Source organism: Prionailurus bengalensis, chromosome X (genome assembly GCF_016509475.1).
Source record: "Prionailurus bengalensis isolate Pbe53 chromosome X, Fcat_Pben_1.1_paternal_pri, whole genome shotgun sequence".
NCBI lineage: Eukaryota > Metazoa > Chordata > Mammalia > Carnivora > Felidae > Prionailurus > Prionailurus bengalensis.
In genome coordinates, this window is record NC_057361.1 from 9595573 (window position 1) to 9619650 (window position 24078).

General features: G+C 45.4%; 1 protein-coding gene across 4 annotated transcripts in view; it reads left to right on the forward strand.

The window, feature by feature from the left end:
- FRMPD4 (FERM and PDZ domain containing 4) overlaps positions 1-23640 on the forward strand; it is a 540986-nt gene extending 517346 nt beyond the window's left edge. For 3 of the 4 annotated variants that reach the window (XM_043570799.1, XM_043570798.1, XM_043570800.1), the window contains 8 exons: positions 2784-2920; positions 5655-5781; positions 7715-7804; positions 8369-8551; positions 10440-10578; positions 15301-16365; positions 16760-18052; positions 19660-23640. In XM_043570799.1, the coding sequence (XP_043426734.1) occupies positions 2784-2920; positions 5655-5781; positions 7715-7804; positions 8369-8551; positions 10440-10578; positions 15301-16365; positions 16760-18052; positions 19660-20984 (4359 nt within the window). In that variant the 3' untranslated portion in view covers positions 20985-23640. Of the gene's footprint in view, positions 1-2783; positions 2921-5654; positions 5782-7714; positions 7805-8368; positions 8552-10439; positions 10579-15300; positions 16366-16759; positions 18053-19654 lie in introns of all 4 variants that reach the window. The other variant, XM_043570801.1, reaches the window with a different exon arrangement.
- Positions 23641-24078: the final 438 nt, after the last annotated feature.

Genomic DNA, 24078 nt, shown 5'->3' on the forward strand with positions numbered 1-24078 from the left:
TAAGGTACCAAAAAGACGCCGTAAAATTAGCCTAGAGAACAAAAGAGTAAGCAGAAGCCATATGTACATTACAGTGTATATTACCATATACATTACTCTATATAATGTGCAATGTACATTGCAAAGACGAAATTCAAGTCAACCTTGTGGGTTGCTGTTGAGGACAATAGCCATTGACTAGATGAACCTTGGCAATGGAAATAGAGGCTTGAGGGTGATAACATCTGTTAATCACCTACTCATTACTGGGCCACGAGGTATTCTGCAGATGTGAGTATATATAGTGACAGAAAGCCCTGGTAATTCACACTGTTGTAATTCATAATTACCTGTCCAATATCTACGAAGAAAAAGATGGTTACACCATTTAGTAAATGGGACAACACCTGAGAGGCTACGAAATATTTTAAAACACTTGAACAGCCTCGGTTGCCTTTTTAATACCTAACATGTTCATGATAAATGAACTTTCTGTGGGCCTAAAGTAGTCTATCGGGACCTCTATTTGGCAAAACAATGACCACCATTTGCTTGTGTTAACTGTATTTTAAGTAATGTGATTATGAGTAATAAAAGTATGATTCGTGCCATAAAATATATATATATATATATATATATATATATATATATATATATATCAGACTTCACACTAATTCTCCAGGATCAGTCTGAACTAATTATATAATGTAATTAAGTGACTAATCACCTTGACAAGGAACTCACCCAGAAGTCTGGTTAAATACAGGGTATGAAAGGGAAAAAACTATCCCAGTCACAACTCTTAGGAGAAGTCCTAGTGGTGACTCAGCCTAATAAAGCACATTCCAGTCTGTGAAACATCCTTAGAGATGTACCAGCAACCTTGAGAGTGAGCCCATTTTTCAGGTAAGAAAACAGACTCGAGAGAGAGGAAATGCCATGTTCGAGGCCGTTTGATGAGTAGCTGACAGAGCCTAGGACTACACCTGGAGTCTTTGTCTCTAAATCCTGTGCTCTAATCCTGTGTCGAGTGCTTATTGTGACCTGGTGCTGTGCCAAGTGGCTTCCTCTCCCTCATCCTTCATGAGACTGTAAGATGAGCCTCAACCCCATGGTGTCCCTTTATGGACACCCCTAGGCGTGTCCCTTGGAAATAACTGGTAAACCCAACAGCAAAACAAAATGGCTGCCTTCACTCAGACCACCCTATCTCCCACCTCATACCGGACCTGCTTCCAATAAGGAGTGCTGTGCAATCCAGATAGGTGTGAGCTTTTCAGGAGGAGCGAAGGTAGAAGCCCATGTTAAAGATGGAGGCAGGGAGAGGAGGTGACTTCCCTCTTAGGAGCAAGGGGACAAGCTGAGAGGCACGAGCCTGGAGCCCGGGGACAGAGTGTGCATTGCATGGCACCAGTAGGGCATGGGTAAGTATTTGAAGGGTAAACGTTGTGTGCAGAAACCATTCAGGGGTACATGTTCCCATTTGGTAAAGTCAATGCATGATGGGGTCACAAATGTGCTTTGCTGGGAAAAGAGGTACATGTTCTGATACAGTTTTGCATTTGAAATCTTCTTGGGACGAGGCAAAGCAGGAAGAAAGAGGCTAAATATCATAGTTTCTAGCCCCAAAGCCTAGTTTTCCAGAACAAAAATAAGTGTGTGTGTGTGTGTACGCACACGCACACGCACACACACACACACACACACACACACAATATGCTGAAGCTACGCTGTGCTTCCAGGTGACGTATAGCTCAGTGCTTTGCCCCTAACGAGCAAGCATGCCCGGTGAGAACCAGTCACTGTGGTCACACTAGACTTTGCAAGCTGCAACACGCTCTCAGCCACCCTTGCGTTTGATGCTCACCACACACCCTGTGAGGTAGGCGTCTCCCTTTTACAGATGAGCAAACTGAGGCCCAGAGATGTGGCGTGACTCCCTCAGAGTCGCAGCAGGGGCGGGTCACCGCTGGAGTGAACTGAGGGTTTTAATGGCTACGCTTCAGTGAGTGCACATTCAGTATTGGCACTGCTCCAGCGGCGTCATTAGTGTGAGTCCCCATCGCACAGACGAGCCAACTGAGGCTGCAAGAGTAAAGTGGTTGAAGCTACAGGCACAGGTGGGCATTGGCAAAGCCACGATTCCGAAGCAGGTGGGTGTGAGGCCGGGGCTGCTGCTGTCCTACCCCTTGCTAAACCTGCCTCCCCCCTGAACTGCTCTCGAGAGCTAAATGGAAGTTAATGACATTGGTGATGACTGCGGTTGACGCGTATGAGCACTCACGGCTTCCCAGGGCTTCACATTGTTAGCCCGTGTCCTCCTCACCACAGCCCTGTGAATGGGGAAGCACTACTGTGCCCGATTTACAAAGGAGGAAACCGAGGCACGGCACAATTCAGGGATTTGCCCAAGTTCCCACCCCTGTGGAGGCGGAGGAATAGGATTCGAACCCGAGATTCCAAGCCCAGCACAAGTCGCATGCTGCTATCAGTGCTTTGCGCGTTCAGTTGCAGCACCTGTGTTTGGAAATTTCGTACCTGAATTCCTAATTATTTTTACCAAAAGCTAAATATTTAAATAGCAGCTCATTTGTCGGTGAATGTTAAATGTTTTGTGCGGTCCCTGTGTTTGTGCATGTGATTAAATACTGACTGGGTTCCAAGCAGCCTGGTGGAAATGTTTCCACATTTAGCCCCCTTGCCTTTGACGGGAAGCTGGAACACTGGGTCACCTGTTCCTCGGAGGCAGCGCGCCGGCCGCCGGTTCTTTGACACGCTGCGCCCTCTGCTGGTCTCTTTTGCAGAGTTGTAACGACGTGGTTCAGGAGCGATTTGGGCCCGAGCTGAAATACGACATAGCCCTGCGGCTGGCAGCCTTGCAAATGTACATCGCAACCGTCACCACCAAGCAAACACAGAAAATCTCCCTCAAATACATTGAGTAAGTGTTGGCTCTCGGAGCCATTTCAGGCACAAAGATGCTGCCTCCGTAACGCCCAAGTGTATTTTCGATGCATGTCTCGATTTCCAAAATTGATCCTGCTCGTGGCAGGGCATTTGTTATAAACATGGGCAAAATATATGAACGTCATGTTCATTTTTGGTGGAAGAGATCCATTTCTTACATAACCCACCTTTAGAGAATTGTTTAAAATGAGGACCAGATTGAAAGCGAAGCGTACGTTTTAAAATTCCTAAACGGACTTGATTCCAAGCCAAGCTTTGGTCTCCGTGCTTCTCAGACATTAAGCTCTTTAATTCTCACGACATCCCTAGGAGATCAGTAGGATTTTAGCTGTATTTTACAGATGAGCAAACCCAGGCACATAATGACTAAGGAATGTGCCCAAGTCACACAGCTGCAAACTAGAGGGGTCCGGATTCGAACCCAGGCAGTGGGACTCCATCTTGTGCTATAGGTCGTGTGATCAGTAGAAGCACCTGTGTTAAGACTGCGGCCTGTGTAACCTGAGATTGCTTTAGATTGCTAAGATACGGTATGAAAGTAATGCTCTTAGCCGTAATCAGGAAGGATGGTATCTGTGGTAAAGAAATGTGGCCGCGGGAAAGGATGCCATACAATCAAATTTTGTTTCACGATTCGAATGTTGGCCAGAGAAGATTCCCTGTTAGAAAAAGGCAGTCGTGTTGCCCTCAGGTCTGTTGAAGGGTCATCCTTTCAAAGAGAGCCCTCTGTCGCCCCGTCTGTATGCTTCCCGTTGGCAGGTGGCTCAGAAGCCGAGAGCAGCCATGCTGCTCTCTTAATCATGGCCGCTCTAATGCTAAGAGAGAGGAACGCTCCTATTTCAAAGTTCGTGGCAGGACCGAAGCCACATCTCCACGTAACACTCAAAGCCCTAGAGCCCTCTCCGCCTACACAAGTGATATGCAAGCTAATTGAAATCCCACCTTCCAAAGAAGCTTCCCATGGGCTGCCTATTAAGCCTTTCTAACTTCCCAAGGTGCCAGGCGGACCCACCAGGGAGCAAAATGGCTTCTTCCCAATGAGTTCAGGAGCCCGCGTTGGGGAGGATCAGAGCCCCGGTTTGCTGATTCCAAGGCCACTGTTCTCAAAAGTCTCGGTTCTCCTGTCTACGCCGACGGACAGATCCTTGTGTGCGATTTGAGAGCCTCAGGCCTTCCATTCTCCACCCAGTCTTTTTCACAGATGCCTTATCTGTTGCCACACAGGCCATGACTATCTCCTGAGAGAGACTCCGCCCACAAAGAGGTCTTCCGCTCAGTCAGACACATTCAGCCCCTCCTCCGTTCCCCTTCCTTATGTTTCCCGGGGGTGGAAGATACTGGCTTCCATATGAAAAGGTGGCCTGTCCAACTTGACACGGTTTTCAGACAACTTAGATGCCTTTCTCTTCCCGTTGCCTGTACACACGTTTTACCAGTTTGAATATGGTACAGTCAGAAGCCTCCCAGAGATAACTGGCTTGAGGAAGAATCTTACAGAGTCCACAATAAGGTTCTCACTAATCAGTCCACTCACCGGACAACTGTTCACTGAGCCTTTTGTGTGGTATTCACACTAGGACGGTAGAAAGTTCAAGTAAGTATAAATTATAATCCTCAGCATCAAAGAACGTGTGGTCTGATTATACAGATACGAAAAGTAATGATCTAAAATAATGATACAAGCGGAATTCCCAGGCACCCCAGAAGGAGTGCCAGATGATGGGGAGAAATCATAAATACAAGTGGAAGAGGGGGAGGAGGAGGAAGAAACGGTGATCATGAAAAACACCATCATCATGATTGATCCAGTGGGGGAAGGCTGTCTTCCTACCCTTCTCTGGAGAGGATCTGGAGTAGGAGAAATAACTAAACCTTCTTGAAGAACTTCATAACTTAGGAGACACTGCTTGGGCACATGACCAATCCGGATAGAGTTTGTAGAGTTCAAAATATGGAAACTTGTTGGGGTAGGGTTGTAGTCATTGCTGGGGAAATAGGACCTCTGTACGCATATATTAGCCCAGTTTTATCTGTTTTTCTTGTATATCCACCCCTATTTGTGATGTTTGCGCCTCCCCACCACTGCCACACATACTTAAGGATCACGAACCCCACCCTGATGCCACACCAGAGGCACTCCTCGTTCACACACACACACACACACACGCACACGCAGCAAGAAATGTTGATTGAAGGAGCCAGATCTTCTGGCCGGGAGAGAAGTGTGTGTTTCTAGTGAAGTAGCCGTTGGTGAAGGAGAAGGGGAGGGCAGAATGGTTTGGGGGCATGAAGGGGTTGCATGGGCCCTTCTAAGTGAAGAGACAAAGCCACAGTGTGGGCAGACAGGGAGCAAAAGACAAAGGAATGGAGAGAAATTGTATTGGAACTACATACTCGGAGATGTGAATGAATTCAACGAGACTCAGAGGTGGGTTGGATAAATTGTCTCTTCAGTTCCCATTGGTCCCAAACGCATTCTCTCTGGAGAGGGAAGAATACGTTTCCTTTAGAATGCAAACAGATGTACTAATGATCAGATAGTATGTTTCCTGAGTGTAAATTCAAAGTTGCCTCCCTAATCGGGCACCTATCTCCATTTCCTGCCTTTCCCCGAGTTCATTTGTTCCATCGAACATCAGAGCGCCATTTTGCCTTAGATAACTAATCATCACAAGGATGTGAAATTAAAGATCTGCTCTTTATTGCAGAAAAGAATGGGGATTAGAGACTTTTCTTCCCTCTGCTGTGCTGCAAAGCATGAAAGAGAAGAACATAAAGAAAGCACTTTCACACCTTGTCAAAGCAAATCAAAACTTGGTACCACCGGGTAAAAAGGTATCACATTTGCATCTTAATAGAAAATGGATTTTAAAGAGAAAGGCTTGCATGCATTTTTAAAAATGTTTAAAATTAGCCCGTGAATAAAATACTTAGTACCACTTTTTCAGAAGCAGTAACACGGTATAACCCCAGCCCCCCCCCCTTTTTTTTGACTATTAACCTGTTTCTAAGACTAGTGACAACTACGTGTTCTTCTGGAAGCTTATTTATTTCTTGTAAGCTACGGACTCCTTCTTGTACCGAGTGTGTGCACATTCACGTGCGCGTGCAAGAGAACCTTGCATAGCCACTGAGACCTTGTGATTAGAGAATAGGATTGCAAGTTCCCATCCCATCAGGCTCCCGCTTACCACGCAGACCAGCTTAAATGCACAGCAGGCAGCAAGGGTCCTTGTGACCAGACACCACTGTTGGCATTTGGAATCATTCTTTGCGGGGGGGGGGGGGGGGGTGTTCCGGCGCATTGTGTGGTATTCAGCTGATCCCTGCTCTCTGCCCCCAAGATGCCCTCGATTATGTCAAAGAAAAATGTCTTCAGACATTGCCAAATGTGCCCTGGGGAACAAGATCGGCCCAGGTTGACAACCACTGAATTAAATCTTACTTTTGAAGGGAAGATAAAATTATTTCTACCATTCACCATCATTACTGTTAAAATCTCCGTCCTTTTTTTTTTTTTTTTAAATCAGAAGAAACACAAAGGCCACGTTCAAATAGATTGTTGGTCAGAATAGAGAGTTATGTTCATAGGGAATCGAAAGCAAAAGGTTTCAAGAACCAGAAAGAGGAACCTTAAAATACTGGCCTTATAAAATTGGAAGCAGTGAAACCAACCCAGAACACTTAACAATTGATACCGGCCATAGAAACGTGGGTAACTCTGATAAGTCATTTTTACTGGCTGAAACGTACTTATTTCTGTTCCCTCCTCACCCCATGGCTTTTTAAAAGGTAAAATCAGGTTTGACACACTATCAGCCACCGTCGCCTTACTTCCTCGTTTCTGTGATCATTCCACTCACGGAAATATAGCTGGACGGCGTGGATCAGTCGGTAGAACATGAGGCTCTTGATCTCGGGGTTGTGATTTCGAGCCCCCCGTCGGGTGTAGAGATGACTAAATAAATAAACTTAAACCCGAAAGATTTTTTTTTAATTTCTGTTCTGATTGGCCCAAAGCTAATTTTTTTTTTTTAATTGGCCTGATATGATTTTTTTCATGCATGGCCCACTGGTTTTGTAATAATTGGGATAACTGCTCTAAGATCTATTCATCACCGTTTTTCTATAAAGGTCAGTTTTTCTAGCCAAGAGTAAGTGGTTTGCTTTCAAATCGATTTGCAAAATGCTTTGGGCTTTTGAAGGGAGTGGGATGACTGAACAGTGCTAACAATTGCATGAAGGGCAGTGCATTTTGGTGTAGTTAATATTCCAGTATTTTTTAAAAAATTTTGTAATGTTTTATGTTATTTTTTGAGAGACTGAGAGAAAGAGAGAGAGAGAGCGCGCACGAGCGGGGGTGAGGCAGACAGAGAGGGAGACACAAAATCCGAAGCAGGCTCCAGGCTCCGAGCTGCCAGCACAGAGCCCAACACGGGGCTCGAACTCACGAACTATGAGATCATGACCTGAGCCGAAGGTGGTCACTCAACCGACTGAGCCATCCAGTCACCCCTACAATCCAGCACTTTTTTTTTATGATGCGTTCAAAATGGCTCCCCCAAACTCTGTGTACAGGTGAGTCTCCTGGACGCAGCCCGCCCCGTCCCTACCCGCGATTGGAAAGCACCACTGGACTCTTGGAGTCCCCGATGACCGATGGTTCGGTGGGAAGACTTACCATCTTGTTTTCATTCGTTGAGCACCCTGGCCCAGTATGACCCACCCCCAATGGAATTAACACCTGAGGTTTCTTTTCTCTCCTCAGCTCTCTGCACTGCAAGCCAAGGTCCATTATCTCAAGTTCCTCAGTGATCTTCGACTGTACGGGGGTCGTGTGTTCAAGGCAACATTAGTGGTAATTGCTTTTTCTTGCTTTCTCTTGGAAGCCACAGAAGCCTGCAAAATGTCACTGCCATAGGCTGTCTTGGATGAGCTGCCTTTGATGACAAAAGCAAATCAGCTGTGAATCTTTTCCAGCCTTCATTTCTAATCGACTGCACCACAGTCTGAAACTATGAGAAGAAATGTTAAACCAGATAACGCCGCTGCAGAATGCCCTAGAAAAAGAAACATGAAGAACCGAGAGAATTCATGCACGCTAACAATGGCCTTCTGTTAAATCATTGGGCCAGAAGTTGCTTTCCTATTAAAAATGAAAAAAAAAATCCCCGTTTCTAGAAGTGTCTCATGATTACGAAAATATGCGCTATGATAACATTTGCTTTCTACATTATTCATAATTTAGCAGAGTCTCGATGCAATCATAATGTCTGGTTCTTCTAATTGGATGATTTGGTGCAATATCACCGAAAAATCCTGTCTAAAGAAAATGTAATCTTATAAGAACAGATTCTCGGGTTCAACTCTGCGTGGTGCTTTAGAGGTCTAGAACTTTTATATTTTTGTCACTATCTCTCAGCAGGCAGAAAAGCGCTCAGAAGTGACTCTTCTGGTGGGGCCCCGATATGGCATAAGCCATGTCATAAACACCAAAACCAATCTGGTGGCTCTTTTAGCTGACTTCAGCCACGTCAACAGGATCGAGATGTTTACCGAGGAAGAAAGCTTGGTGAGGGTAGAGCTCCATGTGTTGGATGTGAAGGTAAGTCTTTCAGATGTTGACACAGGGCCTCGATCTGAACAGCTCATTTGTGATAACACCGCTGATATTTACAAAGCAGTCAAACTTTCAGTGTGTGCAAAGGGTCAGAAATGTGACAAGGTGAGGGGTGGCAGGGGCGGTAGGGGGTGGGTTGGGAGGGACGAAAATCCACCCAACCCAGGCCTGAGGGCTCCAGCCCTCAGTAAAGAGCTGTGTGATTTGAGGACAGAGTACATGAATCACAGAGAATGGGGAGATTTTTCCCTGCTAACCTTCTAGAATATTCATGTACAGAGAGTCAGGGAGATTTTTCCCAACTTTATTTAGAACTCCCATTCCCTTTTGTCAGATTGAGTCCGTATGTGTTTATTCTTTGGGAAAAGCTGAGTATTTCAGTCAGTCTGTCTTTTTGTGGTATAGCAATTAGTACCGACAGCACATCGGGCCCTATGAATGTCATGGCCATTCCATTTAAAATAATAATCTGAGATTGTCGTCAAAGGGGAGAACTTTATTCCAGAAACAGGAAATTGATAGGAAATAATCCGGGTCCCCTGTCCCTACCTTCTTGTCCCAGTAGTAGACAAGTCATTGGATTTGGGCCACGGTAACGTGGCTGTGTTTCCACGGAGAAAAGGAAAGAGCGTGGACCAGGGGGAGTGCTGTGAGAACAGGCAGGGAGGACCCACTCCCACCAGGGCTCTGTCTACACAGCAAACTGAAAAGCCTCAGTGTCCTCTGCAGCAGGAAGAAGTGACCATGGAAGGGAGAGTATGGAGCTCAGACATGGTGGCCACGGCTCGTGGCATTTCATGGGCTGACTCCAGGTCTCCGGTTGACTCCATAGCAGTGGAAGTGTAAGAACAGATTCGGAATGCCTGGCCCCGTCTGCGAGCAAAGATGCTAAGAACAATGCCCCGCCCCCCGTGGAAAAAGAGTAGGAGAAAGAGTGAATTGGATGCAGTCATCACATACCTGATAACGGGATAATCTGGCCCGACGGAAGTAGGTGGCAAGACCCTACCGGTGGTTTCCTGCTTACATGAAAGAATTGTGGGGTGCCTTGAGGGGAGACCTCACCTGAAATGGAAAGAGAAGGCAGTTCATCACGTAGTATGTGGGCTTTTCGTGGGAAGTTAGATTCCAGAGCCAGGGCCATCAGACCTGGCCAGGATCCTCTACCCGGGAATGAAAGCAAGAGCCGGTCACGGACGTTTCTGTGTCTCTCTGGGTGTCGGCTTTTGTCTTGCTCCCTTGTTCCTCTCTCAAGTTCTCTCTCTTTCAACAAGAACAGACCAGTCGGTCATCCTTTCTAATTCAACAAGAATGAATGCTTCAACTGAACACTTCCTTCACCATATGCCCAGGACTCCTCTCCAATTACATGAGAACCTCATTGTTTCCAGTTTCTTTTACAAGCATCCTTTTCCTGGACCTTTTTGTCACTTTGCGTTCAGTCTTAGAAGTAATTTCCGCTGGAATTTTTACTTCTTTTCAACACTAATTTTCACTATGAACCCAAACTTAATCTTCCTGTGATTTTTTTTTTTTTTTGCTCCCAGATCATGGGTTCAAATTTGGTAACTGACTCCTTAACTATCAAGTTTTAAAATGTTAACTATTTGGAAACGAAACCAATGTGACCTTTTTTCCTCCCCTTCCCATATTACTTGAAAAGATTCAAAATGCCTGTGTTTTCAAGATGGTGTCACCTAAATGTTTTTCAGTAAGGCTCTCGGCGTGACTTCTGACCTTTCGTGTTTGTCCGATGACGTGATTGCGCGGTAACTTTCTTCGTTACATTTCATAAGCATGAATCCAAGTGTTGTCACCTGAGGGAGCTTATTGAGGAGGGATGGCTTTAACCAAAATATTCTCTTTTGCATAGCCCATCACGCTCCTGATGGAATCATCAGATGCCATGAACCTGGCCTGCTTAACTGCTGGCTACTACCGGCTACTCGTGGATTCCAGGAGGTCAATATTTAACATGGCCAATAAGAAAAACACAGGGACCCAGGAAACAGGTACTCTCTTCCTGAACTCCGGAAGCACTGACCCTCCCCTCCCCCACCCCACCTGACAACAATAAAGATGTATCTTGAAAAGTTAAAATGGTACTCCTACAAAAATCTAGTGTCCAAATGTAATGCAAAAGCCTTCAGATAATTCTGATATGGTCGAATGTTTTAAATGAAAATGTCGATTTTTCCATCATATTTTACACATCACTCAGAAGTGCTGAAGAATATGTTTCAAAGGCAGTGATTTTCTTATTCTGAAGGGAGTGAACATCTGTCTTTAAGACTGAGTTTTCACTGCCTCGCTCTTACAGAAGTCAGGATGCAGAGAACTAATGACACAGGATGCCCAGCAGGAGTTACGAGCCCCCACCTTTAGGGCTTGTCCCTCCTTAAGGGGCCCTAGGCCTCAGTGTCTGGGCACCTCCTCCTACATCAGACTTACATCCGGGATCCTGGGAGCTCTACCAACAGGACTTGGATATCACCCAGCCCTTGGACTTGGGCCTGTAGATGGGACCCCAGCAGCCACCTTAGCTCTGTAGGGGGAGCAGGAAGATGGCAAAGGCCTCAGACAAGTTCAGCCACTTGACAGGATGAGATCGCTCACGAGTGAGGACAAGGAGGGCTGCAGTGTTAAGGGTTGCTTTGAGGGTGGGTGGTTTTCATTTGTTTTAGATTTTTTTTTCTTTAGTGTCTGATTATTTTCCTACATCTACAGTGGACACCCAGTAAATGTGGCTGATGGACAGACACTAGCATTCAAACCAGAGCTGCTGACCCATGACAAACTTAGAATCGTGGGGTGCCTGGGTGGCTCAGTCGGTTGAGCGCCCGACTTCGGCTCAGGTCATGATCTTGCAGTTCGTGAGTTTGAGCCCCACATCGGACTCGCTGCTGTCATCATGAAGCCCGCTTCAGATCGCTCTGTCCGCCCACCCTCCCTCTGCCCCGCCTCCACTTGTGCTCTCTCTCCCTCAAAAATAAATAAACATTAAAAAAAATTATAATCAGGGTTTCTTTTAAAAGAAAGGGAAATTCTTAAGAACAAATTCCATTGTCACTGTTTCTGAAAGAGAGAGGGGGGAAGGAAAATCCTCTCACCTGTCGCCTTAGCAGAAAACATAAATGATCATTCCGTAAATATATGGTAGGTTATTGATAGACACACGCAACCCAACAGATTTGTGCCCAGTTTGTGATGATGGCTGGTCAGGTGGAAACACTCATAGGAAAAGGGAAACCTGAGAGAAACAGAGAGAGGTAGACAAAGCATGCCAGAAGGCAACTTCGAATTATAACTAGATGTGATCCAGCCCCACCTAGGAGTGTCATTTATTTGCTTGTTTGTTTCTTTGTTTATTTCTTTTATTTTATTTCTCTATGTCTGGGTTTTCTCAGTTGTAACATCGGAATTGGGAACCTAGCTTGCAAGGAAAGGGTTAGGAAGAAAGTTCCGCACCACACCCAGAAGGATGCCCAGTACTTCTGTCAACAACTGGCAGGGAAGCAGGAGTGGAAATACTTGAGCGTGAAAGTGACGGGGAAGGAACCAAAAGGTGGTGGCGAGAGGGCGCTGGCGTTGGTGGTGAACATTTGTGGGATCACGCGTTTTCACTGAGCTAGGAGATTGTGGACAATTCACCGCTGGCCTGGGAAATTGCGAAGATCAGTTCAGTGGGGTGACGCCATCCTTTTGTTCGGAAAACCAGTTTTCGGCTTTCTATTTTCAAATCTGCGAGTTTATCTTGAAAATCAAACCTTTTCCTCATGGACTCTTAAGATTGTCCAGGTGCATGAAGAAAACTAAATCCACCATTTCAAAAGCAGTCACAGGAACAAGGGCTCCTGTTCTGTCCAGTTTATAGTGGCTCACAATGTAATGTTTCATCAAATTTTGAGGGGCAAAAGCTTATCCCCATGGGGAAGGAATGGAACTTCAACCTTTCAGCAATCTCTCCCCATTCTCTACACTGAGAATGAGGGTGAGGGCGTGTGCCCCAAATAGCTAGGGGATTCGCATCCTCTGATGGTGGCAAATTCACTCTCCTTTTCAGAAACTCCCCCTGAGACCCAAGAAGTATACAGCGCGAAGTCTGTTTAGACCAGTTCGTCCCTGGTCCGCACCGCCCCCCCCCCCCCCCCCCGCTTTATGGGAAACCAGGCCCTGGTATAGACCCCAGTTCCTAACCCACATCTTTCTGTGTCTCTAAAATCATCCCAAAAGCCAAGTCCCTACACCCTTCTAGAAGGAATCCAAGATTATTTTCTTGTCTCAAATTGATCAGACCTTAGTCAAGATCTCTAACAAGGAACAGTAAGCCTGCGTTTCTTCCCTATCTTGAAAATTAATCTTTGATTACTTGGATTACTTTCAAAGTCCCTGAACCCACATATCTATGCACCTCTGTGCATTAGGAGGGTCTGAGTTAAGTATCTATTAACTTGTTTTAGCCTGCTGATCTATTCAGCTTTCATGTTATACTAAAGCAGAAGTTGGCAAACGATGGCTCATGGATCAAGTCTTGTTCTTATAAATAAAGTTTTATTGGTACTCGCCATGCACATTGTATTTGTTTCCTAGGGCTGCCGTGACCGATCGGCACAAACCCTGGGGCTTAACATAACAGGAACTCATTCTCTCACAGTTTGGGTGGCTACTGATCCAAAATCTAGGCAGTGGCAGAGCCATACCCCCTCCAAAGTCCCAAGGGGAGAACCTTTTCTTGCCTCTTCCATCTTTACATGGCCTTCCCTGCTTTTCTGTGGGGCCCAAATCTCCCTCTGCTTTTCTCCTATAGGGACACTTGTCATTGGATTTAGGGCCCACACGGATAATCTGGATGAACTCCTCTCAAGGTCCATAATTGAATTACACTTGCAAAGGCTCTTTTTTCCAAGAAGGTCATACTCACAGAGTGGATATATCTTTGAAGAGGCCACCATTCAACCTACTCCATGCATTTGTTTATGCGTCATCTATGGCTACATTCGAGTTCCCATGGCAGAGTTGAGTGGTTGCTCAACTGAGCACTTGGCCCACAAAACCTAAAACGTCTACTACCTAGCCCCCCCTTTACAGGCAAATTTTGCCAACCACAAGTTTAAACCTAGAGCCCTGTCACAGCTTCGCTAAACTACTATCCCTCTCCCAGCAATTTATGTTCCCGACATACACGAGCGTGTGCGTCCACACACACATACACCCCCTACACACAGTCCTAATCGAAATCGTTCATAAAACAATGCTGAACCCCCATAGGAATATTTATTATAAGGTAACATGTAAATAGGGCTCTTGTGTAGCTCAGTGCCTTCAAAAGTATATCTTTCTTGCTATTCATGAAAATAAATGCATTTAGCAAATGACTTGGAACAACATTCAGCATTGAGTTTATTGTGTATAACTGGGGGGCGAAGGGAGTGAAAACGTCTCCAGTAAAACTGATTTTTTTTCCCATATGCCTTGTACATTCGATGTCAGTATCATCCAAACTTGGGCCAGGGGGCGATTTGAGGGTACTAATGGGAGATTATGTGGCCCTAACACTTCCTCATTAAATTTCCTTATTAAATTTCAGAGCAAACTCTCCACATCAAAATTCCCTATTGGGAGACCCCTGAGGAACAAACAAAACCATGATTTTTAAATTAGGGTTTTGCAATTTTCATTCACGGGAACTTCCAACAAATCTTCAGGAGTTCTCATGCTCCAAATAAAAATTGAAATCAGCCAAACTATTAACTATGTCTACAAATAGCAGAGAGGCAGGGTGCCTGGGTGGCTCAGTCGGTTAAGCATCCTACTCTTGGTTTCAGAGCAGGTCGTGATGTCATGGTTCATGAGATTGAGCCCCGCGTTGGGCTATGCACTAGCAGCACGGAGCCTGCTTGGGATTCTCTGTCTCCCTCTCTCTCAGTCCCTCCCCTGCTCGAGCTCTCTGTCTCTCTCAAAGTAAAGAAATAAACATTTTTTAAAAATCTCCTTAAAAAAAATAGAAAGGAGTGCATTACCTGTGACGTCCCAACTTACGCATCGTACATGCATGCATGCGCGCACACACATACAGGCATCCATGCTGACGTTTATACGTGAATATATTAACACCCACTAGGATATAAAAAGTCTCAAGATAGAGGTTTTATGCTATCATTACAATATGATTACGTTATATTTTTATGTGTATATTAGATCATTTTTATTATAACATTATTACATCATCATTACAATATTTCCTAAAATGTGTGGCAGAAGTCTCAGGCTCCTTGACTTTCTCTTAACTCGATAAGGAAAAAGTCCAACATCTTCCTCTACAAAGTGGGCAACGTTAGATCTCACTTTACAACGAAAAGGAGAATCTATTTTCTGGAATAACAGCCTATTAGACTATCGCCTTTATGGATTTTTAAAGACACGTTATATGTTCACATTCACAGACATAAATGAGGTCTTCTAATAATAGAACCGAGAGTCACGTGGGATTAAGCTGTAGCTCCCTATTCTTGGATGGTATTCTGTTTGATCAAATAGCAGTTGTGTCTCACACGCGATCAATTTTGGTAATGTCGGTTCTCATGACCAAGAAATCCTTACACCTGACGCCTAAATTGACGGGTACCATATCTGGGAAGCTGAATAACGGTATTTACAAAACTGATGCTACAAGCCATTAAATTAAGAAATCAGGTCTCACAGTAACGTGTCTTTGCCTGATTCTTTCTCTTTAGGAACTGAAAATAAAGGAAAGCATAACCTCCTTGGCCCAGATTGGAACTGTATACCCCAGATGACCACCTTTATTGGCGAAGGGGAACAAGAAGCCCAGATAACATATATAGATTCAAAACAGAAAACGGTTGATATTACGGATGGCGCCTTGTGTCCCAAAGACCACCGGCACCTGTATCTAGACAACACCTATAACCCAGATGAACTCAACCAGCCACTGACCCAGCCGGGAGATGCTCCGTGTGAGGCAGACTACAGAAGTCTCACTCAGCGGTCCCTGTTGACCCTCTCAGGACCAGACGCTCTGAAGAAAGCACAGGAGTCTCCGAGAGGAGCTAAAGTGTCCTTTATTTTCGGAGATCTTGCCTTGGATGACGGTAGGAATCCCCCGACTCTTGGCTACGAAAGACTATTGGAGGAGAGCCCAGAACTGCTGGAGAAGCAGAGGAATCTCTACATCAGCGGTGCCAACGATATGAAGGGCCTGGATCTCGCCCCGGATGCGGAGAGCATCCAGTTTGTGGCAAATTCTGTTTATGCAAACATAGGTGACGTGAAACACTTTGAGGCCGCCGAGGGGATAGAGGAACCCCTCCTGCACGACATCTGTTACGCAGAGAACACCGATGACGCGGAGGATGAGGACGAGGTGAGCTGTGAGGAGGACCTCGTGGTAGGGGCGATGAGCCAGCCGGCCATCCTCAACCTGTCTGGGTCCAGTGATGACATCATTGACCTCACGTCCCTGCCCCCTCCAGAAGGGGATGACAACGAGGATGACTTCCTGTTGCGTTCCTTGAACATGGCCATCGCCGCGCCCCCACCTGGCTTCAGAGATAGTTCAGACGAGGAGGACTCTCAGAGCCAGGCCGCCGCCTTCCTCGAGGACAAGGAGCCAGGCAGGAGTCTGCAAAATGACGAGATCCCTGTGTCCCTCATTGACGCTGTGCCCACCAGCGCCGAGGGGAAGTGTGAGAAGGGCCTGGGTAACACCGTGGTTTCCACGCTCGAAGCTCTAGAAGCTCTGTCCGTGTCAGAGGAACAGCAGACCAGTGACAATTCAGGTTCTTTCACGATTGTTACATTTATTCACTGATAACCCTGCATTTCATCCTCTCAAGCCATTTACCCTTGGAGTCCTGTTATGTGCTGTTGTCCATTTCACACATGTCCCATTTCATAAGTGGGCAGAAACTACCATCGTGGGGTTTTCATGTATGTGGTTTCCTTTGTTACTTTTTTTTAATATGTAGCACATTCCCCCCCCCCCCCCCCCATTTCTGGAACAATTGTGCAATAAACTCAGAGTCCTTACTGAAAAGGGAGAAACTTGGTTTTTGGTTTTTGGTTTCTGGTGTGTTTTTTTTTTTTTTAATAACAATGAGTCCCATTTTCTTACGTGTCTCCTAGTGCCTCTGACGCCTCCATTAATCGGTTCTTGTTTTTCACGGCATGCAGGTGTAGCCATCTTGCGGGCTTATAGTCCCGAGTCTTCGTCAGACTCGGGCAATGAGACTAACTCTTCCGAAATGACTGAGAGCTCTGAACTGGCCACAGCACAGAAGCAGTCAGAAAGCCTCTCCCGCATGTTCTTGGCCGCTCACGAAGGCTACCACCCCCTTGCAGAAGAGCAGACAGAGTTCCCCACCTCCAAAACCCCCGCTGGGGGCTTGCCTCCCAAGTCCTCGCACGCCCTGGCCGCCCGTCCGGTGACCGACCTCCCGCCCAAAGTTGTGCCTTCCAAGCAGATACTTCACCCAGACCCCATGGAGATGGAGCCCGAAACCATGGAGACCAAGTCGGTCACTGACTATTTCAGCAAACTGCACATGGGGTCAGTGGTGTACTCGTGCACCAGCAAAAGGAAAAGCAAGCTGGCCGACGGGGAGGGGAAGGCACCCCCTAGTGGGAACATGCCAGGGAAGAAACAGCAGGGGACCAAAACAGCTGAGGCAGAGGAGGACGCCAAAGGTAAATTTGGTACTGTGTCTTCAAGGGACAGTCAACAACACCTAAGCACTTTTAACCTGGAAAGAACTGCCTTTCGCAAGGACAGCCAAAGATGGTACGTGGCCACCGAGGGGGCAGTGGCTGAGAAAAGTGGATTGGAAGCGGCAGCCGGGATAACATTTCCAAGAGCTTCCGGTCTGGGGACGAGGGAGGCAGAAGAGAAGGATGAAGGGGCTCCTGATGGAGAAGCCGGTGAGGTTTCAGGACTTGGCCAGCGGGACCACTTCTTAACGGACGTGACCTGTGTATCTTCAGCCAAAGACTTAGACGACCCAGGGGATACTGACCCGTCTACCTGTGACCATCCTTCCAAGCTTCCTGAGGCGGAGGAGAGCGTGGCCCGCCTTTGTGACTACCACCTGGCCAAACGGATGTCATCATTACCAAGCGAGTGCCATTTTTCTCTACAGAGCTCTCAAGGCTCTTCGGTGGACGCAGGCTGTGGCACAGGCAGTAGCAGCAGCACCTGTCCCACACCTGTGGAGTCCCCCCTCTGCCCCTCCATGGGGAAGCACCTGATTCCCGAGACTGCGGGGAAAGGCATGGGTTATGTTCCTGCGGAGGAGAGAGCCGCTGGGCTTCCCAACCATGGCGCCACCTTCAAGGAATTGCACCCACAGGCAGAAGGGATGTGTCCGCGGATGACAGTGCCCGCTCTGCACACAGCTATTAATGCGGAACCCCTGTTTGGCACTTTGAGAGATGGATGTCATCGGCTCCCCAAGATTAAGGAAACCACAGGTACAGCAATGATGGATTTAGCGCTTTGCACTGCACGCCCGAAGCCTGTAAACCAGATTTACAACAAACCTAAAAATATAAAGTTTGGACAAAAAGTCAAAGTTAGAATTGTTTTTGAAAGGTTGCAGAGCTATGGCCGGGTTAAGTGTCCCTCATGGATCCCCCAGTGTTTAGTCAATACTGAAGTTTCTAGATCTGGAACAGCAGTGGAAATGGCATTTGCTCTTTAGAACCTTGCTCCGTGCTTGCTTTCAAACTCTGAAGGGAGCGATCATTTTTTTTTCTAAATCCTAAATGTAGATTTTCAGCCGCGCTCGATGCTCAGCGGTGTCTCTAGTTGCAAGACAGTATTACGTAGAGTCACAAACGGTTGATTTCCTTCTCAACACCTCACATTTCTACTTTTGCCCTTTCGTTATTGAGAGGCAAGGAAGGATAATAGAGCGGGGTTGCAGGGAGATGAAAGGGGCTTGGGAAGACCGTTTTCCTTTCAGCAATACTTAACAGATCCCTCCCTCCTCTGTAAGACTCTCTTAAAGACATATTCTGAAGTATCTGGCACACTTTGGTGTCAGGAAGTCTTTCGGGGTACGCGTGATGAGTTGCCTTGTTTTCTGCGAAATAATAAGATATAGGCACAGGGAGAAACAAGAACACAGTCACCTTCTGTGTCCATCTACACCATGCTGTAACTTGGTGGGGACATAGTCCTCTCACCGATCCACTTGGCCAGCCATCACGTGGCAAAAACATGTTCTTTCATACTCTCAAATATCAGAGTATATCAGTAATATCTCTTCCGTATTAGGTCAGTAGGTGGTAGTGAGATCTTACATTGGTTCGCTTTCATTCCCCCCCTTTTAAGATTATCTGCTTTCACGACACCCGCCACTGGCGTCACCTGCCTTGGGAAACCCGTCTTTGAATGGCCTTTAAGCACACTGTTTAATCTTTTGTGGTTTACAAAGAACTTTCACCAAACTTACCTCTTCTCACAAAAATTCTGTGAGACGGAAATGTGTTCTTCACATGACCACTTTTTTGAGAAAAGTTAAGCAACTCGCCCAGGGTCTCTGCTTCAAACCCCGTACCAGGCCAACCCCTGGGGTCCTCTTGAAAAGTTGACCTTATTTAGTGCATATTAATTAAATTAGACCACTTTTAAAAAAAAGGTAACTAATACCAGGATTAACCTAACTCCCTTGAAATGAACTTGTATGTCATAAATATGTTGGAATAGTGGAGGTCTAGGAGGTCTAGGATGTGTGTTTTCTAATTATGCGTCTAAGCACTGATAGGTAAATACTGGGGACAAGGAAGTCATGAAATGCCATTGTTTCTGAAAATGATTGTGATGGCTAGACAATTCCAAATAAATGAGTCGTTTCGGAAATAGCAGATTCCTAGTATTTCTTGAAATGTACTGAAATGGAAATCTTAGGAGAGCTCAGGAGGCGGTCCTTGAAAAGGAGGGTGATCCTGACGAATTGTAGCCCTTCTAGAATACATCCTTGGGAAATGACAACCATCACATAGAGGTTCAGTGAAAATGACCACCCATGAGATGCTTAATGATTCTCTCTGTTTTTCTGCTACCCCTAGTGTAGCTTTGACAGAGCCTGGGAAGGAGAGACGAGGAGGCATGCCTTCAGCTTGGTCTCAACATCCTGAAGCTGATCCCATCCTGCTACCATCCAACATTCACTCGGAATCAAAGGTGCCAATTCCAAATCAAGACCCTAATGATTTCTCCCAAGCAAATCTGGCATACGGAGAGGCTGTGAACTGGCGGCCACTGGATCTGAGAGGGGGGAGCCTCGGAACATCCCCCAGCCAGAGGGCTCTGAGACGTAGCAGCAGTATCCTCTCGGGATCTGTAGGTTTGGAGACCTTCCAGGAGAGAACCAAGGGTGCGGTCAGCTTAAAGTGTCCAGGTATCACAGAAGCACAGGAGGCCAGTTCGGAAAGGCGAGCAGAACTCCCCCTGGGGAAGAAGCTCACCAAAAGTTTTTCCCAAAGCTCGATGTTCTTTAGCTCTGAGGGAAAAGTTCACAGAAGGTCCCCGGTGGCTCACAAAGACTCAAAGCTGTATAGGACATTACCCTTGCGCAAGCTGGAAGGCAGCAACTGGAGATGCCGGGGACCTTTCAGCTACTGCTTCCTGAACCGAGGGCAGGAGGAAGACGGTGATGAGGATGAAGAGGAGCGAGAGGCCACCCGCCGGGTCTCTTGCCTCTTCCGACCACAGATGACTCAAGCCATGCCAGAACCAATCAGCCCACCCCTGGCTGTTGGCATTCAGAAGCAAGGAGGGGAGCTGACCAGAGGTTCAGTGCTGAAGGTCTGGGCGGAAGATCTGAGTGGCCCGGATGATGCGGACTTCAGCAACCTGGCCTTTGATGCCCGGATTGCAAGAATAAATGCCCTAAAAGAGAGCACATATGCAATGCCTGATGGGTTCCTCGCAGCCCAAAATGATGCCAATGAGCTGCTCTGCCTCGTCAGGGCCACGAAGGGAAAGAGAGAGGAGTCACGCCCTGAGGCATATGACCTTACGCTTTCTCAGTACAAGCAACTGTTATCCATCGAGTCCAGACAGTTGGGAAGTGCCTGTAGGAAAATGGCTATGGCCGAGAAAAGCCCAGAGGAGATGCTTCTAGCTATGACCTCCAGCTTTCAAGTGCTCTGTTGCCTAACGGAAGCTTGCATGCGATTAGTTAAAGTCGTGAACTCAGAAACGCAGCGGCAGGAAATCGTAGCGAAGATCAATGAAGTGGTCATAAACTACATTTGTCTCCTGAAAGCTGCAGAGGCAGCCACTGGAAAGACCACTGGGGATCCTAACGTTGGACTCTCGGCGCGACATTCAACCACCATGGCCGCCCTCGTAAGCACACTAACACGTTCTCTCAAGATGCTTTTAAATAAATAAAATATGAAAGTCACATCATAATCTACCTTTGCAAAGCCATACATGAACTTTTATTTACTTTATGTGTACGATGAACAGATGTCTCCTTTCTTCTCTCTGTATATTTTGTTATTTTATATAAAATAGGAGATAAAAGTCACATTGATGAAATGTTGAAATGTACTAATCAGATGTATTCTGTTTATATTATACATATATATACGTAAAAGAAATATACAAGAAAGTGATGACATTTGGCTATTTTTCGTATAGTTGAAACTCCAGGTATATGATGTGAAATTTTAAACTCTCAGCAAAACCGTGTTAGAGCAGAACAATGAATCCTCTCCCCTTTCCTTCCAAGCAGATACTTGGAGACCATATCATTCATACATAGAAGTTAAAAAGAGAGAGAGAAAGAAAGAAAGAGAGAGAGAGAAAGAAAGAGAGGTAGAAAGAAAGAGGGAGAGAGAAAGATCACAATGTATATAAATCAGTACTTATGTTTTAAAATTATGATTTTTAAGCATTGGAAATAGCAGAAAGACATTTAAAATCTGAGAAGCTATTATGAATTATTAGAGAATATATATAATAAATTAATTTTTTGCTCATAGTGTTTGGTTATCTGATGCTTTCTTCCAAGAATCCTACATGAAATTTGATTTTCGCTTATGCCATTTGGGCTAGAAATGGGGTGGGGGCGGATTCTATTGTGTCAATACAAATGCTCTTCATGATGTTTCTATAATTAAAATATTTCCCCAAAAGAACAGAAGTAATGATGGGCAGGTTCCTAGGTAAAATGTCTAGAGTTAGAGATTATCTAATTACGTAAAATGAAAGGAATAATGTCAAAATTAAAATGTTTGATGAAAAGAGAGATCTCCTTTGATTAAATGTCAAAATATATAAACCAAAGACATCATCTTCCTCCCCACCCCAACTCAACCGTGAGACGTAGAATTCCATTAAGAGCGACAGAACATTTAGTGAAGTATTTGCAAAATTACAAAAAGCAACATTCAGTGATCATCATAGTTAAGTGCAGATCCAGTAATGTGAGTCAAGGCATAGAACTTCGTGCGTCACCTCTATAGGGGCCGATGCTTCCAACCAAATTTGAAATTCCAGCCTACCACTGGGACAGTTTCAAATCTGGAGTGTTCCAGAAAAATCAGGGAGAGATGGCTCCTCTAATATGGAAGCCAGGATGAATAAATAAAGCATTTAGCGAATGTTCTAATTTGGATTGGTAGATTGAAATATGAAAGCTGGGGCGGGGGGCGGGGGTGCGGAAAGACAAGTGGTAAATTTTTTGACCACTGTGGGCAAAACTGGTGGAATGCAAAGGAGTTCCGAACTGTCCTCTGTCTAAAAATGTATCTCTGGGTCACAGCAAAAGGATGCGAAACGCAGTTGTCAAAGAAAATTGATATGTACATATGTACTTCATGGGTCATTTAGTGCTTAAGCTATACATACTCCTGTTTATGTAGATGGCTCCTTAAAATATGACAGGAGTATGGCAGGTGCAAATACTTCATTTCTGTAGCCTACCGGGCAGGAGGCATCCCAGTCTCTTGTCAGTGGTTCCATAGAGACTCAGTAACAAAAGTCACACATATTTATAGATGGTAGCAAACAAAAGGAGTTTAGATGTGTGTTATTATAAATAATGTTTAAATAATACAACATTATTTTCTTATAATTATAAATATTGGTGTTTGATATTGATAAATATTAATGGTGTTTACTGTGGCAATTTTTGGTAAATATTCTGTGTACTAAAATACTAACATGAATAGGATGTGTGTTGTATGTCAGACAATGTGCTAAACATATCACATATATTACTCAATCATCACAACGATCTTATGGTTTGGACACTATTGTTAATTCCCGACGGAGGCAATATGGTGTAATAGTTAAGGACGCGGGGCCTGGGGTCAGAAACTTCCTGATTTAAATTTGGACTCTGCCATTTCCTATCCCTTTCATCTTGGGAAAGTTGATCGGTTTTTTTCTGAGTCTCAACTTGCTTACGGTAAAATGAAAATCGATTTCCCCAGGATTGTCATGACTTGGAAGTAAAATCGTGTGTGTAAAGGTTTTGCCGCAATGCGGGCATACCTGGCAGGGTATATATTTCCTGTTCAGATCTTATCATCATGGTCAGTACGTTAAATATATTGCCCAAGATAATGTATGGGGGATGTTTGCTTTATATGCATATCGTCTCCTGCCTGTGTATGCAGGATGTGGTATGTGCGTTGCGTGTGTATAAAAGAAGTGTCCAAGGAAATAGCCATCCTCGTTCAAATCCTATCCAGTTAGAACAGCTTCCCAGTCCATTCTAGTTCTTTGCGAGGCCTCAGTAAAACAGCTCTGGGTCCTTCCAAACCACCTCCCATGACCTATGGGTGCTCCAGTACGTTTCTGTTTCTTATAGACAACCTCCTTAGTACGTAGAAAACCTCAAGCCCCCCCGCCTGTTCACTACACATGGGGCTCCTAAGTGGGGTCCAGGTCCACTAGAGTGTAGGAAGAACATGTTAGAATGATCCTTGTGTTTCTTTTTATCTAGCATTTTTTATGTTTGTGTATGTTTTATAATGGCGTAATAGTACGGTGGTATATGTACATCATTTTAAATAAATAAATCAATTAATAAGCATATGCCTGGTGCATGTATGCAAAAATCTTGTCGCAGGTAGGGTGGCACTGACACGAGTTGCGAGGCCACTGAACTTGGGAATACAACTTCCTTGGACTCGAGGTCCTTTGTGTTTAGTCCCCAGCCTGGTTTTCCAAGTGTATCGCCTATCATTTTTATGATAAAACTTTGAAACATATACAAAAGTAGACACGACCACATAATGAATCAATATGTACTTCTCACACACCAATTCATTTAGTAAGAACTTCCTATAGACGAGAACTTATCAACAGAACCGCAATGCCACTTTCACACTTTCGTGTTTTTTAACGTGTGCGGATTTATTTTGAAAGAGAGAGAGAGAGAGAGCGAGCCCGACGCGGGGCTCTATCTCACGAACCGCAAGATCACGACCTGAGCCCAGATCAAGAGTCGATCGCTTAACCAACTGAGCCA